At 51.3% G+C, this 18640-nt stretch overlaps 2 protein-coding genes across 5 annotated transcripts in view; one reads left to right on the top strand and one right to left on the bottom strand.

Moving 5' to 3' along the window:
- Positions 1–18640, top strand: part of DPH7 (diphthamide biosynthesis 7) — an 807287-nt gene that overhangs the window by 362571 nt on the left and 426076 nt on the right. The gene's annotated exons all lie outside the window — the stretch shown is intronic.
- CACNA1B (calcium voltage-gated channel subunit alpha1 B) overlaps positions 1–18640 on the bottom strand; it is a 251604-nt gene that overhangs the window by 148406 nt on the left and 84558 nt on the right. For all 4 annotated transcript variants that reach the window (XM_050759692.1, XM_050759688.1, XM_050759689.1 and 1 more), the window contains one exon: positions 3652–3861. In XM_050759692.1, the coding sequence (XP_050615649.1) occupies positions 3652–3861 (210 nt within the window). The remainder of the gene's footprint in view (positions 1–3651; positions 3862–18640) is intronic.

Raw genomic sequence — 18640 nt, 5'->3', positions numbered from 1 at the left:
CCTTCCAGGCCTCAGGACTGAGAGAGGCCATACCTGGGCTAGAGGGCTGTGCTGGGATTTCAAGGTACACAGACCCTGCTCACCCAGCCCAAGCAGAAGGAGGGAAGCAGCACAAAAGAACGCCGTGGCTCCAGAGGCCACAGGCAGCAGGAGGCCCAGCCAGGCCCAGCCACTGGCTGAGCCAGGAGTCCTAGGCGTCAGGGTGAGGCCACTGTCTCTGACTCTCCTCCCAAAGGGCAGGGATTGGCTCTTAAACTTCTCATGGTGCTGGTCAGGCCAAAGGCAACGTGGCTCTGCTAGGGCAGCAGGGGCTAAGGAAGCAACAGAGCCCCGGGCAGAGCCCACATGGAGAACAAGACCCTGGGAGGGCATGAAGGGCAGGCCCCTAAGAGTCCACACCTGGGCAGAGTCCAGCTCAACCTTCCCAGGGCTTCTGAATCCCCCCCACAGTCTCTGTTGGGACACGGGACCTTCAGCTGACACAACTTCTGATAAAGCAGACGCTGGAAGAGGGGGCCACACTCTTCCCATCCCTATGCTCTTAAAATCTCCACCAAGGGCTGTGCTGCACAGGTCCAGCGGCCTCCGTTGGGGACAAGTCTGCAGCAGCCCAGACCTGGGACAAGCAGAGATGACAACTTCACAGCCCACTCAGGCACCATACAAACAGGAGTCTCAGGGAGGGGACACCCTGCTTTCTATGGCCTGAGGACATGGACAACCAGTTCCTTGGAGCAAGTCACCCACAGCAAGCCTGGCCTCTGACACCAGCCAGAAAATCAGCAGGCACTCAAGCTAAGCATGGGATGAGAACAAGGTCAAGCAGCGCCCCTGGAGAAGCCGAGAGGCCCCTGTGAGAGGCACGGATGCCCAGCAACCCTCAGGCAGGGCTGCTTGGGACGGAAGGATCCACCCTCCACTGAGACCACTGGACCCTACAGCTCTGACCTGGGCCTGGCTGTGCAGACCACCAGGTGTAACATGTGGCAGAAAAGCTGTGCCCCCTGTAGTCCAGCCCAGAGCACCCCAGCAAGCCCAGGGGAATACACAAGCAGCTTGGAAAGGCCCAACACTCCTGGCCACAAAGTCCCAGAGCCCCTCTGCATGGGTCACAAAGGCCTCGGGCTCCCCACTCGAGGGGCTCGGGCCCAGGGAGGAGAGGCCCCAGAGATAGGACTACGGGCACCCACGCCCTAGATCTGGGAAGGGAGGCTACCCAGGCATACACCTTGCTCCCCAGGAGACCAAAGTGAGAGCACTTTGCAAGGAACAAGTACAAGAAATGCAAATGGCAAAACTTTTGGAGAAAGAGATCTGAAATCCGCCAACATGCTATCTGCCCTCTCACTCTCCGTAGGAACGGATGCCCTCAGCCTCACATACTCAGCCTCCTCTCTGAGGCCAAGAAAGGGCATTCGTTCGCATACGTCTGTATCATGCATCCAACCAGCAGGCACTGGTGCTGTTCCGAGCCAGCAGGGGACAGGCTGAGCTGGACTCTGCCCAGGTGTGGACTCTCGGGGGCCTGCCCTTCATGTCCTCCCATGAACTCCCTTCTCCCCAGGAGTTCACAAGCTGAGGGGGAAACAGAGACAGATCATTAAAACCGGGTTTTGTCTTCTAAGAGGATGGTGCTGTGGGAGCAGAGGGAGGGTGAGCAAGTCTGGTGAGCTGCATAAGGCCCCCCCAGGGGCTCACAGGATGGCGAGGCCTCTTAACTCAAGCCTCTCTTAACTCAAGCCTCTCTTAACTCAAGCCCGTCTTAACTCAAGCCTCAGTTTTGAAGGTTCTGGCAACGCATTGAGGGCAGGTCCTTGGAGAATGGACAGCCGAGGTGCACAAAACCCACGATGAACCCCTGCGAAGCTGCTCTAGACTGGGCGGCCACACCCCCTCGCCTCTGGCAAGCCTGCCCCACCTACTGAGCCAGCCTCCCTCAGGCCCAGCCCAGCCGTCAGGGACACTGCCCACATTTCCGTCCAGCTGTTTTTCCCTCAGTGACGCCAATCAAGCCAGGAACTCCAGGAAACCACAGACAAGACACAGCAGCGGTCTATCATCATGGATGCCTGTGGCCTCACCAACGCCTGGACACTCCCAGCCCTGCGCTCCCACACAGTAGACGCACGACTGGGCTGTGCAGCCCTACCCCTACCCACTGCCTGCCGACTCACTGCGCACCAACAGCCTCTCACAGGGCACAACAGGCTGAGCCGCTGGGTCAGGAGGAAGTCCTTGGTCCCCGCCTGACCCCCAAGGGTGGGAAAATGTTAGCCAGAGGACTCAAGAGAGACACTGAACTCAGGCCCAAGCAAAGTCCCGCGGTGCCACCCTGTGGGCCCCAGGACATATGAATCAGGGGCTGGGGACAGGCAGTTCCATGTACACAAGCTGCTCCTCGGCCTGCAGCCGCCCAGGAGCCTGAGCGGGAGCTCCCTTGGCTCCTTTTACTTCTGCCCCCCACAACCATCTCCCTGTTCGCATGTCGTAGATTTCAGTGTCAAGTTTGGGAAACTGCAGCCCAGAGTTCCACCCCAACACAGCCACTCTCCCACCCATGCTTCCAGGTGACCTGCAGCCCCATCTCTCCCACTGTGGAGCGTCAAATCCTGCAGCTCAGGGAACCCTCACACTCCTGGGCAGAGCAGGCGAGGCCCCCTGGTCCACAGAGCGGGGCTCAGCCGGCCAGCTAGGGCCCTGGTGAGGCCACCGTCACAGCAGCACACAGTGACAGCCAGGCTGAACTCGGAGCTGGGACGAACGGAGTCGGAAAAGGCTTTCCTAGGTGCCTCCGTAGCTTCAGGCACACAGGGCCCTCAAGGAGAGACTGAGGCCCTCCAGGGAACCCCAAACAGGCCCTGTCTCCAGACCAGCCGTAGACACCCAGCAGGGTGAGTGCAGCTGAACCCTGAGGTCAGGAGGACTGAAACACTACCTGACAGGACACAAAACATGGGTGGACTCTTTGGTTTTGATCGTCTTTGTGAAGTAAGACCACAGAGCAACACTGTTCTCCACATGAGCCAGAGAGTCCGAGGCTGTGACAGACCAGGCCTGGAGGGGCCCATCCTCGCTCCTGTGCTGAGGCTTGTGGAACAGAACTGCAGTCAGCTCACTCCACGGAAAGGCATGAACGCATCCAGATTCAGCCAAATGTAAAGAAAAATGAAGGTAACCAGGGGAACCCAAGGAGGGTACGAAGCCAGGACTCCCCCCTCAGGAAGCTGGGGCAGAATCAGCAGCCAGGTGGTAGAAAGGAGCGTGGGGCTAAGTCCCAACTGTGGGTCTGAAGCCCTCTAGGGGGAGGACACCCATCTGCCTGGCCTGGCTTGCCCCTGGTCGTCCCACATATATCCTGCCCTGGGTGCCTGGGACCCCTCAACCAGTCTCACACTATGCTGAGGGACAGGGGTCTAGCAGATGCAGCTGTGCTTTCTGGAACCCAGGGGCTGGAGAGGCCACCCTCCAGCTCTGGACACACCCCAGGCCCCCACAGAGGCCCCTGGGGACTGACAAGGGCTGTGGGATACTTTGGGCAACATGGGGGTGGGTCCCGTCCCACCCAGGGTGGTCCCAGGGCATGGACCAGGGTTTCCAGGCTAAGAGCAGAGATGCTCAGGAAGTACCTGAGGGAGGGACGGGGATACGTACACAGCGCCGTGGTGAGCCGCCGCGGCTGGTTGTAATGCACCATGGCCACACACAGTGTGTTTAGGGCCACCACACACAGCACCACCCAGTAGAAGCTCTGAGCCTTCACCATGCGCCGGATGAAAAACCGGAACATCTTCTCCTTCCTCCGGAAGTATGACGAGCTCTCTGTCTTCCCGCTCTTGAGGCTGGCGCGGGCGAAGGGGGATCCTGAGGGGATGGGGGTTACTGAGGATGTGGGGACCACTGGGCACCCGCCTACCCCACCTGTGGACCCCCACAGACGCACCCTGGAGGACACCAGCCTCCAGCCCCAGCCGGTCACAGACAATTGTGCCAGTGACCCCTGTGACCTCCACTTCACAGCTGAGGGAACCAAGGCCTTGATGATCTCCATGGTTACTGGGTGCCAGATGAGACAGCGGGATTGAACTGGATGATACGCACTCACTGTCTCTGGACCCCAGCATCCCCAGCCACCTTCTAGGAGCACAGTCTTGATGCCCCCAGGTCACTCTCCATGAGCACCCCAAGCTTTTTCCCCTGAAGACATAAATCTGAGTTAGTCCCTCCCCAGATCCCATCTCTTCAGCATAGCCCACGGAGCTCTGCAGCATCTGTCCCTCCCTCTTTCTCCCTCATGGACTCAGGGGTCAGTACCCATGGGCTGTCTGTTTTCTAAGTAGTTTTCCTGGAACACAGCCAAGTTCATCGGTGTATGCATGGTCCATGGCTGTTCAATGTTCACAATACTCACTGTTGGAAACTTTGTCCACCTGCTCCAGCCTGACTGCTTCTCTGCCCTGCTCACCACCCAACCCAGCAGCCTTTTCCCGTATCCACGCACACCACTCCTGCTGTGCCCTGGCCCTTCACACAGTATCCCAAGTGTGAAATGCGTCCCTCACTGGACTCCTTCCCACACACCTTCGGGTCTCAGCATTAACGTCACCTGCACAGAGCACCTGCTCTGGGCACACTGTTTAGAACAGGGCCCTTGGCTCACCTCCGACAGTGGCCCTGACCACATCACCACTTGTCACTGTGTTTTACTGTTGACCTGTTCCATGCCCAACTCCCAGACAAGACTGTAGGCTCCATGAGGGCAGGGCCACGTTGTCTTTTTTACCACTGAGCCCCTCACACTGAGAGGGGCTTAATCAATGCTTAACAACTGAGGGAAGGGTCTCTGTGAGGATTCAGGTGTGTGTCTGTACAGGAGCAGGCTGTGTGTCTCTGCAGGAGAGGAGGGTCTAGGCTGTGTGTCTCTGCAGGAGAGGGTCTCTGTGGGTGCTCGAGGGTTCGGGTGTGCGTCTGTACAGGAGCTGGCTGTGTGTCTCTGCAGGAGAGCAGGGTCTCTGTGGGAGCTCGGAGGGTTCGGGTGTGCGTCTGTACAGGAGCTGGCTGTGTGTCTCTGCAGGAGAGCACATCTGCCTGTGTAACGGTTTCTTAGTTTGTGCGCTAAGCTTGGCCGTGTGTGACTCTCAGTGTTCTCAGAGAGCAGACAGCTGTGCCCCAGCCATTAGTCTCTCAGTGGGCTCTGAATACCTGGGCTTGAGCATGGGGTCCCCGTGTGAGGATGTGGGGAGCAGTGTATGCTAACATGTATTTTCTGTGTGTTTGTACACACATGCGTATGCGTGCACAACCAGGTTCTCAGTGGCACAAAAGAGCAGGGGCGGTGTGGGCATGTGTGCTATGCACAATTTTCTGTTTCTACACACGTGCATATGTGTGCATGCTCAGGCTCTCAGTGGCATGGGAGAGAGGGGGAGTGTGGGCACTTGTGCCATGTGCACTTTCTGTGTGTACACACGTGCATATGTGTGTACACCCAGGCTCTCAGTGGCACAGGAGAGAGGAGCTGTGTGGGTATGTGTCCTATGTGCACTTTGTGTGTTTGTACATATGTGCATACATGTGCACACCCAGGCTCTCAGTGGCATGGGAAAGAAGAGTTGTGTAAGCATGTGTAATACATGCATACCCAAGCTCTCAGTGGCACTCAAGAGAGGAAGTGTCTAAGCATGCTTACTATAAGCACTGTGTGTTTGTATACACATGCATATGTGTGCACATCCAGGCTCTCAGTGGCACAGAAGAGAGGGGGTATGTGGGCTCGTGTGCTATGTGCACTTTGTGTGTTTGTACACATGTGTGTACATGTGACACCCAGGGTCTCAGTGGCATGTGGCCGGCCCTCCTGAGGGCCAGGGATGACCATTCCCCACAGAGGCAGCAATAGGACAGGAGGGAGGCAGGCATGCAGTGCAGGTAAGGAGGGACACACACACAGGCAGAGCTGTGCACAGAACAAGCCCACACACTCCGAACCCCGCATGCACCCACACACAGTTGCGCAGGAACACAGGAGTCACACACACACATGCTTCACAGCACACATCCAGCCCGACCGCGCTCACTTTTGAAGATCCAATGAGATGCTCACACAGATGCACTCCTCAGCACACATGAGGCACACACCTGTGAACACAAACAGGGCCACTCTGGGAAGAAGGGATAGAGAACATGCGACTCATGTAAACCACTGTGTCTGCACGCACATGTGGCCAGGAAGACAAGCAACAAATTCTCCAAAGGGGACTCTGTGGCCATGCCCACCAGCCAGTAAGAACCAGTCAGCCCCTGCTGTGAGAAAGGCCTCATAGAAATGCTGCCCTTTCACAACGGGCCACAGCACCCCCAACACACACATCTTCCTGTGCCACACAAGACAACCACACACATGCTCGCCCATCACAGGCACAACTATAGTCATGCCAACAGCCATATTTGCACAGAACCACACTCCACAGACATTGCCCTTAAAGTCCACCAGTTCCTTGCCGTAAACATCCACTTTAGAGAAGCCAGAGAAGCTAGAGCCAGGGGACTGAGCAAGACCTAACAGAGGGACTTCTGCTCCAGAGTTCCTGGGGGAGAGCTGGGTGCAGCCCCTCACATCCTCAGCAGCACCCAAGACAGATGCGTTTGTTCGCTGGGGATGGGGAACAGGTCCCTAAGGACAGCAAGCAGCCACTGTGGGCTCCAGTCTACGCCAGTAAAAGCAGAGTCTACAGGATAATGCAGAAACATCTCTGGAATCACAACTTTGGGTGGGGAAAACCAAGAGAGACTGGGCTTCTTTTCAGCTTCCTGCATTTTCCAGGTTTCACTTAATTAGCATATATTATTTATAATGAAAAAGCTTATTTCAAGAAAACTGATATGACATCTTCAAGCTAGGGAGAACGTTCCATATTACATTAACCTATGAATGATGACACAGTGAAGTACTGTTGAGAATAGGGCCCACTACATGCAAATACTTAAGATTTCTATCTCTTGTGCCGTAAGGCAGAGTCTTTGCTAGTCCTGGGTAACACCCATTTGTTCAAAAAATATGTACAAATTGTGCCAGGCCCTGACCAAAGCCCAGAAAACACAAAATGACCAAGATCTGTCCCTGCTCTCAATAACCCTTCTAGGGGCCAGCAGAAGACATAAAAGAAAGTGTGTTTCCTTCCAGCGCAGCTGCTGTATTTGCCACACGGGGCAACAAAAGTGGCGTGAAGCTACAGCACAAGCTGATGGAGGTCCTAATGGCTGTCACCCCTGGCCCTCATGCACATCACACAGCCTGGAGATTCCTCAACTGAAAACAGAGCACAGTCACCTGAACCTCACAAGGTGGTGTGGGATTCAATGAGACAGCACAGGGCCAAGCTCAGTGGGGCTCAACCAGCTGACAGGCATCAGGGCAGACAGGGTGACATGGGTTATGGACAAGCCTGGGCTGGTGATACAGCCAGTCCTCAGGCAGAGGGCAGTCGAGTGCACCAAGCAGTGCTGAGAATGTGGAGATTCAAGCATGGCTTTGTCTCCTCCCCACCAGGCCCCAGGCCCTAAACGCACCCTAAACCAACAGCAGAGGCCAGTGGGTCCTGAACGCAAGTGAATCCTTGGTGCCTGCTGGGCACCCAGAAGGAAAAGTCAACAAAGGTCCAGGGATCCAAGTATAGCAACAAACAACTCAAAATAAAACCAAACTAAAAGAGAGAGAACAAAACTTTTAGAGAAAAAATAAAATTATCTTCTGAAACCACTCAGCAGATGAAAAAAAGGGGAGTTTAGTCAAGCACAAGCACCATCTCCAATGTGGAGAAGAACATGAGCTCAAGGAAGAGGGCGTGCACTGACAGGAGCAGAGCAAGTGACGCCAGGTGAAACAGGAGGGGCTCCAGAAGCAGGAGATCAAGAAAAGGAGACAGAATAATGAGACAAATGGAGGGAAGTACTCCGCGCCGGAGGGGGCCCTGAGCCTACAGTTTGAGGGGCAGAGACAGAGCAAGTCACTGACAAAGGAAAAGCATCCAAGTGTCCAATGCCTCGTCTGCAACAGGAAACGAGAGAGAGAGACAGAGATTGCAGCATGCACAGCAGCCTGGATCTCACTCCTCAGTGGGGAACAAGGAAGGGCACCTGAGCGTACACAGGAACTTGAAGGGTCAGCCACCACCCACACCCCCATTCATTTCAGGGGAGAGCAGCCAAGTGACAGGACAGAGTTAAAATGGGGGAGATAGTCCTGCAGTGAGCAAGGACTGAAGAGGAGGAGAGGGGAGGGTAGGGGAGGGGAGCGGAGCGGAGGGGGAGGGGAGGGTGACAGAGCAAGACTGTCTCAAAATAAATAAATAAACAAAATGAAGTAGGACTACAGGCACGTACCACCATGCCAGCTAAGTTTTTAACTTCTTTGTAGAGGTGGGATCTCACTGTGTTGTCCGGGCTTGTCTCGAACTCCTGACCTCAAGCAATCTTCTGGCCTCAGCCTCTCAAACTGCTGAGATTACAGGCATGAGCCACCATACCTGGCCAACAGACTTGATTTTAATAAATATACCTACAATCCAGTATCTCTTAAACACAGGACACAGGAGGGGCAGGGCATGCCACCACCTTGGTCATTCAGGCTTGTCAGCCATCCCAGCCTATGGGCCTTGGAAAGTTCAAACTGATCAGGGGATGAAGGGATCTCCAAAACAGCACAGCTGCTCTATCAAAAAGCAGCCAGGCTGCTTTAAATGGGTTCTTGATCCCATTCCTCCTGACTGGGTGAGACCTCCCAACTGGGGTCTCCAGTCACCTCCTATAGGCACATTCAGGCCGGCAATAGGTCAGTACCCTCTGGGACAGAGCTTATAGAGGAAGGGGCAGGATGCCGTCTTTGCTGTTTCATGACCTTCACTGGTGAAACCACCAGGTACAGGGAAAACTAAGGCAACTAGGCTCTGGAGTGGACCCACAGAAAATAGCAGCAGCCCTAGGGAAGAAAGGCCAGACTGTTAAAAGAAAAGCAAACAAACAGAAAACAACAACAACAAAACACAAAAACCCCATGCAAAGGTCAGCAACCTCAAAGATCAAAGGTGAACAAGCTCACAAAGATGAGAAATAATCAACGCAAAAATGCTTAAAATTCAAAAAGTCAGAGTGCCCCTTTTCCTCCAAATGACCGCAACACCTCTCCAGCAAGCGCTCAGAACTGGGCTGAAACTGAGATTGTTGAAATGGCAGAAGTCGGCTTCAGAAGGTATGTAATAATGAACTTCACTTATGAAGCTAAAAGAGCATGTGGTAACTCAATGCAAAGAAGTTAAGAATCATGATAAAACAATACAGGAACTGACAGCCAATATAGCCAGTTTAGAGAGGAATATAACCAACCTGTTAGAGCTGAAAAACACACTACAAGAACTTCACAATGCAATCACAAGAATTAATAGCAGAAAAGATCAAGCAGAGGAAATAATCTCAGAGTTGGAAGACTATTTTTCTGAAATAAGATGGGTGAACAAAAATAAGAGAAAAAAGAGTGAAAAGAAATGAACAAAACCTTTAAGAAATATGGGATTATGTAAAGAGACTGACTCTACGACTGATTAGGATACCTTAAGGAGACAAGGAGATTGGAACAAGTTGGAAAATGTACTTTAGGATATCATCCAAGAGAACTTCCCCAACCTTGTAAGACTGGCCAACATTCAAATTCAGGAAATGCAGAGAACCCCAGTAAAATACTCCATGAGATCATCCCCAAGACACATAATCATCAGACTCTCCAAGGTTGAAGTGAAGGAAAGAATTTATTAAGGGCAGCCAGAGAGAAAGACCAGGTCACCTGCAAAGGGAATCCCATCAGACTAACAGTGGACCTCTCGGTGGAAACCCTACAAGCTAGAAGAGATTGGGGGCCAATATTCAACATTCTTAAAGAAAATAATTTCAAATCCAGAATTTCGTATCTGGACAAATCAAGCTTCATAAGCGAAGGAGAAATAAGATCCTTTTCAGGCAAGCAAATGCTGAGGGAATTTGTTACTACCAGACCTGCCCTGCAAGGTGTCCTGAAGGAAGAACTAAATATGGAAAGGAAAAACCATTACTAGCCACTGCAAAAACACACTGAAGTACACACACCAGTGACACTATGAAGAAACCACATAAAAAGTCTGCAGAATAACCAGCTAGCATCATGATGACAGGATCAAATCCACACATAATAATACTAACTTTAGGTGGGCCATGGTGGCTCACGACTGTAACCCCAGCACTTTGGGGGGCTGAGGCAGGTAGATCATTTGAGGTCTGGAGTTCAACCAGCCTGAGCAACATGGTGAAACCTCATCTCTACTAAAAATACAAAAAAATTAGCCAGGTGTGGTGGCACATGCCTGTAGTTCCAGATACTTGGAAGGCTGAGAGGCAGCAAAAATCACTTGAACTCGGGAGGTGGAGGTTGCAGTGAGCAGAGATCACACCACTGAACTCCAGCCTGGGCAACAGAGTGAGACTCTGTCTCAAATAATAATAATAATAATAATAATAATAATAATAATAATAATAATGACTTTAAATGTAAATGGGCTAAATGCACCAATTAAAAGATGTAGAATGGCAAGCAAGACAAAGAACCAAGACCCATCAGTATGCTGTCTTCAAGAGACCCACTTCACATGCAAAGACACACATAGGCTCAAAATAAAGAGATGGAGGAAAATCTACCAAGCAAATGGAAAACAGAAAAGAGTAGGGGTTGCAATCCTAGTTTCTGACAAAACAGACTTTAAATCAACAAGGATCAAAAATGATGATCAAGGGCATTACATAGTGGTAAAGGGTTCAATTCAACAAGAAGAGCTAAGTGTCCTAAATATACATGTACCCGATACAGGAGTACCCAGATTCATGAAGCAAGTTGTTGAAGACTTAAAAGAGACTTAGACTCTCACACAATAACAGTGGGAGACTTTAACAACCTACCAACAATATTAGACAGATCAACAAGACAGAAAATCAACAAAGACATTCAGGACTTGAACTCAGCTCTGGATTAAGCGGACCTGATAGATATATACAGAACTCTCCACCCAAAGACAATGTAATATACATTCTTCTCATCGCCACGGGACACTTACTCTAAAATTGATCACATAATTGGAAGTAAAACACTCCTCAGCAAATGCAAAATAACTGACATAATAACAAACAGTCTCCAAGACCACAGTGCAATCAAATTAGAAATCAAGATTAAGAAATTCACTCAAAACCACACAACTACATGCAAACTGAACAACCTGCTCCTGAATGAATTTTGGGTAAATAATGAAATTAATGCAGAAATCAAAAAGTTCTTTGAAACTAATGAGAACAAAGATATAACATACCAAACCTCTGGGACACAGCTAAAGCAGTGTTAAGAGGGAAATTTATCGCACTAAATGCCCATACCAAAAAGAAAGATCTCAAGTTAACAACCTAACATCACAACTAACAGAACTAAAGAACCAAGAGCAAACAAACCCCAAAGCTAGCAGAAGACCAGAAATAACTAAGATCAGAGCTGAACTGAAGGAGATAGAGACATGAAAAATCCATCAAAAAAATCAGTGAAAACAGGAGTTTAAAAAAAAAAAAAAAAAAAAATTAAGAAAATAGACCACTAGCTAAACTAAAAAAAAAAGAGAAGACAGAAGATTCAAATAAACACAATCAGAAATGATAAAGGATATATCACCACTGACCCCACAGAAATACAGACAACCATCAGAGAATACTATAAACATCTCTGTGCACATACGCTAGAAAATCTAGAAGAAATGAATAAATTCCTGGACACATACACCCTCCTAAGATTGAATCAGGAATAAATTGAATCCCTGAAAAGACCAAAAATGAGGTCTAAAATTGAGGCACTAATAAACAGCCTACCAATCAAAAAAAGCCCAGGTCCAGATGGACTCACAGCTCAATTCTCCCAGAGGTACAAAGACGAGCTGGTACCAATTCTACTGAAACTATTCTAGACAATTGTAAAGGAAGGACTCCTCCCTAACTCATTCTATGAGACCAGCATCATCCTTATACCAAAACCTGACAGATACAACAAAAAAAGAAAACTTCAGGCCAATATCCTAGATGAAGATGAACATTGATGCAAAAATCCTCAACAAAATATTGGCAAACCAAATCCAGCAGCACATCAAAAAGCTTATCCACCGGCCGGGCGCGGTGGCTCAAGCCTGTAATCCCAGCACTTTGGGAGGCCGAGACGGGCGGATCACGAGGTCAGGAGATCGAGACCATCCTGGCTAACACAATGAAACCCCGTCTCCACTAAAAATACAAAAAAATTAGCCGGGCGTGGTGGCGGCGCCTGTAGTCCCAGCTACTCGGGAGGCTGAGGCGGGAGAATGGCGGGAACCCGGGAGGCGGAGCTTGCAGTGAGCTGAGATCGCGCCACTGCACTCCAGCCTGGGCGACAGAGCGAGACTCCGCCTCAAAAAAAAAAAAAAAAAAAAAAAGCTTATCCACCATACTTAAGTAGGCTTCATCCCTGGGATGCAAGGTTGGTTCAACATACCCAAATCAATAAATGTGATTCATCACATAAACAGATCTAAAGACAAAAACCATATGATTATCTCAATAGATGCAGAAAAGGCCTTCGATAAAATTCAACATCATTTCATGTTAAAAACTCTTAATAAACTAGATATTAAAGAGACATACCTCAAAATAATAAGAGACATATATGACAAAGCCATAGCCAATACCATAATGAATGGGCAAAAGCTGGAAGCATTCCCCTTGAAAACCTGCACAAGACAAGGATGTCTCTCACCACTCCTATCCAACACAGTACTGGAAGTTCTGGCCAGAGCAATCTGGCAAGATAAAGAAATAAAGGGTATTTACATAGAAAGGGAAGAAGTCAAACTATCTTTGTTTACAGATGCCATCATCTGAGAAAAGCTTCTCAAGTTGATAAGCAACTTCAGCAAAGTCTCAGGATACAAAATCAACGTTCAAAAATTGCCAGCATTCTTATACACCAACGATAGGCAAGCCAAGAGCCAAATCATGCATGAACTCCTATTTGCAATTGCCACAAAAAAATAAAAATAAAATACCTAGGAATAAAGCTAAGATGTATTCCCTATTATTAAATGGAATACTCTACTTAATAAATGGTGCTGGGAGAACAAACAACCCCATTACAAAGTAGGCAAAGGACACGAACGGACACTTCTCAAAAGAAGACATACGTGTGGCCAACAAACATGAAAAAAAGCTCAATATCACTGATCATTAGAGAAATGTAAATCAGAACCACAACGAAATATCATCTCACTCCAATCAGAATGGCTATTATAAAAAAAAATAGATGCTGGAGAGGTTGTGGAGGAAAGGGAACACTTTACACAGTTGGTAGGAGTGTAAATTAGTTCAATCATTGTGGAAGATAGTGTGGCAATTCCTCAAAGACTTAGAGGTGGAAATACCACTTGACCCAATCCCATTACTGGGTGTATCCCAAAGGAATATAAATCATTGTATTATAAAGATACATGCACAAATATGTTCATGGTGGCACTATTCACAGTAGCAAAGACATGGAACCAACCTAAATGCCCATCAATGATAGACTGGATAAAGAAAATGTGGTCACACATATACACTATAGAATACTATGCAGCCATAAAAGGAATGAGATCATGTCCTCTACAGGGACACAGAGGAAGCTGGAGGCCATTATCCTTAGCAAACTAACACAGGAATGGAAAACCAAATACCACATGTTCTCACTTTTAAGTGGGAGCAAAATGATAAGAAGACATGAACACATGGTGGGGGAACAACACACACTGGGGCTCGTCGGAGGGTGGCGGGTAGGAGGGAGAGCATCAGGAAGACTAGCTAAATGGATGCTGGTGATGTGATGATCTGTGCAGGTGATGTGATGATCTGTGCAGCAAACCACCATGGCACATGTTTACCTATGTAACAAACCTGCACATCCTGCACATGTACCCCTGAACTTAAAATAAAAATTAAGAAAAAGAGGCCGGGCACAGTGGCTCAAGCCTGTAATCCCAGCACTTTGGGAGGCCGAGAGGGGCGGGTCACGAGGTCAGGAGATCGAGACCATCCTGGCTAACACGGTGAAACTCCGTCTCTACTAAAAAATACAAAAAACTAGCCAGGCGAGGTGGCGGGCACCTGTAGTCCCAGCTACTTGGGAGGCTGAGGCAGGAGAATGGCGTAAACCCGGGAGACGGAGCTTGCAGTGAGCTGAGATCGGGCCACTGCACTCCAGCCTGGGCAACAGAGCGAGACTCCGTCTCAAAAAAAAAAAAAAAAAAAAAAAAAAAAATTAAGAAAAAGAAATGACGCTGACTTAATGAGGAAAATGAAGAAAAAAAATACAGGACATACATTTGTTTATGTGAATAAAACTTAAAAATCAGTCATGAACTTAGAATTTGAAAACTTATAAATGTAGACATTTACAGGCCACATCTCCCAAACATTATCTGATACAATTAGAAATAATAAAGGATGACCAAAATATCTTAACTACTTGTAAATTTAGAAGCACACTCCTAGTAAACCTTTGACTCAAAAGTAAAGAATCTATTATCTAGAAATCAGAAAAAGGAAGACATCACAGCAAAGCTTTACGTAGAGGAAAATGTACACCCTAAAATGCCTTTGCTACTAAAGAAATAAAAAAGAACATTACTTATTTTAAGGAATTAGAAAAATAATACAGTAAGCCACAATAATGTAGAACAATAAACTTAATAAAGACAATTAAATTGAAAGCAAAAAATAGACGAAAAAATCTAAATTCTGGTTATTTAAAGTGATCTTTAATATATGCATTAACCCCGTATGATGCTATCTAAGAAAAAAAGAGAAGGGAAAGTTAGACATACTAGGTGTTATAATGATCTAAGTCTCAGAGCCTTAAATGTCCTCTGTAACCATAACACTGTAGTATGTCCCAGCCTAGACACGAGGTCCCAACCTGTGCGGTGCCTCCGTGACATCTCCACTGAGTCTGCTGCACACATCCTAAACCCTGCATGTCTGAACCAAACATGAGTGTTAGTGCCAACCAACCCCACGGATCCTGTGGTCCAATCCTCTCGCTGCTCAGGACAAAGCCCTGGGGAGCTGGCCTTGATGTCTGCCTTTCCCCAGCCATGCCCAGTGGGTTGGCAAATCCTGAAGGCTTGACTTCAAAATACACCTGGACTTACCATCCTCTCTGCTGCCACCTCCAGGCCCCAGCCACTGTCTGTTGCATTTTTACAGCAGCCTCCTAACTGGTCTCCTTGCACCTTCCCTTTTATCAGTTCAGTTTCTCTTCAGCTCAGCAGCCAGAGGGATCCAGAGAGACCCTTATACCACAGAAGCCCGAAGGTGTTGCCCCTCTGCAAACCACCAGGACAGCCTGGGGTGCTGACTGGAACTGAGCTTGTCTGACCCTCGAGTTTCCTCCACCGTTTCCCACAGCCTATGGCACCTCACTCCAGCCGCACTGGCCTCCAAGACGTTCCAACCCACACCTGCGTGCCAAAGACAGTCTTGTCTCAGGGTCTTGGCACTAGTTGCCTGGAATGTCCTTTCCCAGAGGTCCCTCAGGCCGACTTCCCCTCTCCCCTGACCTCCCCTCTCTTCCCCAGGCTGACCTCCCCTCCCTGGCAGCGTCTCCCCTCTCCCGGGTGTCCCTCAGGCTAACCTCCCCTCCCCCTCTCCCGACTCAGGCCAACCTTCCCTTCCCCCCCACCGCCACGTCCCTCAGGCCAATCTCCCGTCTGTCTCCTGGGCGACCCTCAGACCAACCTCCCCCTGCCCTCCACCTCTGAGTCCCTCAGGCCTACCTCCCCTCTCTCCCGGGTTGTCCCTCAGGCCGACCTCCCCTCCCCCTCTCCCAACTCAGGCCAACCTTCCCTTCCCCTCGCCCCCCCCCCCCCCCCCCCACGTCCCTCAGGCCAATCTCCCCTCTCTCTCCTGGGTGACCCTCAGACCAACCTCCCCCTGCCCTCCACCTGAGTCCCTCAGGCTTACCTCCCCTCTCTCCCGGGTTGTCCCTCAGGCCAACCTTCCCTCCACCACGGCATCTCTCAGGCTGACATCCCCTCACCCTCCCCCCAACTCAGGCCAACCTCCCCTCCCCACCACCGCATCCCTTAGGCCGACCTCCCCTCCCCGCTTCCCTACCCGCCTGCCACACCCCGTGTCCCTCAGACCAACCTCCCCCCTCCCCCACCTCCCCTTCCAGCTTCCCTAAGACCCGCCAAGCCCCGTGTACCTCAGACCAACCTCCCCTCTCCCCCGACCTCCCCTTCCCGCTTCCCTACCCCCCGCCACGCCCCGTGTCCCTCAGACCAACCTCCCCTCTCCCCCGACCTCCCCTTCCCGCTTCCCTACCCCCCGCCACGCCCCGTGTCCCTCAGACCAACCTCCCCTCTCCCCCGACCTCCCCTTCCCGCTTCCCTACACCCCGCCACGCCCCGTGTCCCTCAGACCAACCTCCCCCTGCCCTCCACCTCTGAGTCCCTCAGGCCTACCTCCCCTCTCTCCCGGGTTGTCCCTCAGGCCAACCTTCCCTCCACCACGCATCTCTCAGGCTGACCTCCCCTCACCCTCCCCCCAACTCAGGCCAACCTCCCCTCCCCACCACCGCATCCCTTAGGCCCCTCCCCTCCCCGCTTCCCTACCCCCCTGCCACACCCCGTGTCCCTCAGACCAACCTCCCCTCTCCCCCCACCTCCCCTTCCCGCTTCCCTAACACCCGCCACGCCCCGTGTCCCTCAGACCAACCTCCCCTCTCCCCCGACCTCCCCTTCCCGCTTCCCTACCCCCCGCCACGCCCCGTGTCCCTCAGACCAACCTCCCCTCTCCCCCGACCTCCCCTTCCCGCTTCCCTACCCCCCGCCACGCCCCGTGTCCCTCAGACCAACCTCCCCTCTCCCCCGACCTCCCCTCTCTCCGGCTGTCCCTCAGACCAACTTCCCTTCTCCCCCGACCTCCCCTCTCTCCGGCTGTCCCTCAGACCAACCTCCCCTCTCCCCCGACCTCCCCTCTCTCCGGCTGTCCCTCAGACCAACCTCCACCCCCCGACCCCCCCTCGGCTGTCCCTCAGACCAACCTCCCCTCTCCCCCGACCTCCCCTTCCCGCTTCCCTACACCCCACCACGCCTCGTGTCCCCCAGACCAACCTCCCCTCTCCCCCGACCTCCCCTTCCCGCTTCCCTACCCCCCCCCACGCCCCGTGTCCCTCAGACCAACCTCCCCTCTCCCCCACCTCCCCTTCCCGCTTCCCTAACACCCCCCCACGCCCCGTGTACCTCAGACCAACTTCCCCTCTCCCCCGACCTCCCCTTCCCGCTTCCCTAACACCCGCCACGCCTCCTCGTGTCCCCCAGACCAACCTCCCCTCTCCCCTACCTCCCCTTCCCGCTTCCCTAACCCTGCCACCACCTGCCGTGTGTCCCTCAGACCAACCTCCCCTCTCCCCCCGACCGCCCCTTCCCACTTCCCTACCCCCCCGCCACGCCCCGTGTCCCTCAGACCAACCTCCCCCTCCCCCCCACCTCCCCTTCCCGCTTCCCTACCCCACCCCCGCACAATCCGTGTACCTCAGGCCGACCTTCCCTCCCCCCCCACCCCCAACCGTCCTGCGTCCTGGTTGGCCTGAGAGTTCCTCAGGCTGACATCTCCTGGCTTCCCTCAGGCCGACCTCCTCACTTCCTGCAACTCTTTTACTCAAAGGCAGTCTTTTTCCTCAGGCCTTCTATGGCCATGAATTTCTGGCACCGCCCCCCACACCCCCACAAACACGCTTCCACTCCTGCCTTCCTGACCTCTTCCTCCTCGCACAGGGCTCTGGCATGCGGCGTATTTTCCTCACGAGCTTATTTGTTGTCTGATGCCCCCGCTGCACGGAAACTCCAATGATGAAGGGCCTTTAATATGGGTTTCTCCAGTGTGGCGGCCCCCATGCCTCGGTTGCTGGCATGAGGCGGTCACTGGATAGACATCTGCTGAGTGAGGCACAAGCACTCAGCACTCGACACAGGCGAGGTTAAGAGAATTGCCAGAGAGCCAGTGCGAAGCGCCACAGAAAGGGATCCGAACACCCAGAGAAAGGGGCAATTTCCTAACAAAGCCTAAGCCACAACACTGGTCCAAATCCTTTTTTTTTTTTTTTCTTTTTTGGATTAGGTAGATTCACAGTTTTATCTCATCTATAAAAAACAGAGTTCCAGTGTTATTTAAATGATTCCAAACCAAAGACATTTTAACTCTCCATTTTACAAAATCAGAATAAAAACTCTAGATAGAATAGCAATAGAAGGAAACTATTTAGCTACCACAATCATATAGTAAATTGTTCAAAATTATAAGATGGAACAGGCAGGGTGGCTCACACCTGTAATCTCAGCACTTTGGGAGGCCGAAGTGAGTAGATCACCTGAGGTCAGGAGTTAGAGAACAGTCGGGCCAAAATGGTGAAACCCTGTCTCTCCTAAAAATACAAAAAATTAGCTGGGCGGCTGGTGCACGCCTGTAATCCCAGCTACTCGGGAGGCTGAGGCAGGAGAATCGCTAGAACCTGGGAGATGGAGGTTGC

Source organism: Macaca thibetana, chromosome 15 (assembly GCF_024542745.1).
Source record: "Macaca thibetana thibetana isolate TM-01 chromosome 15, ASM2454274v1, whole genome shotgun sequence".
Lineage (NCBI taxonomy): Eukaryota > Metazoa > Chordata > Mammalia > Primates > Cercopithecidae > Macaca > Macaca thibetana.
The sequence above is the reverse complement of the archived record's forward strand: the minus strand, read 5'-3'. Positions and strand labels throughout refer to the sequence as shown.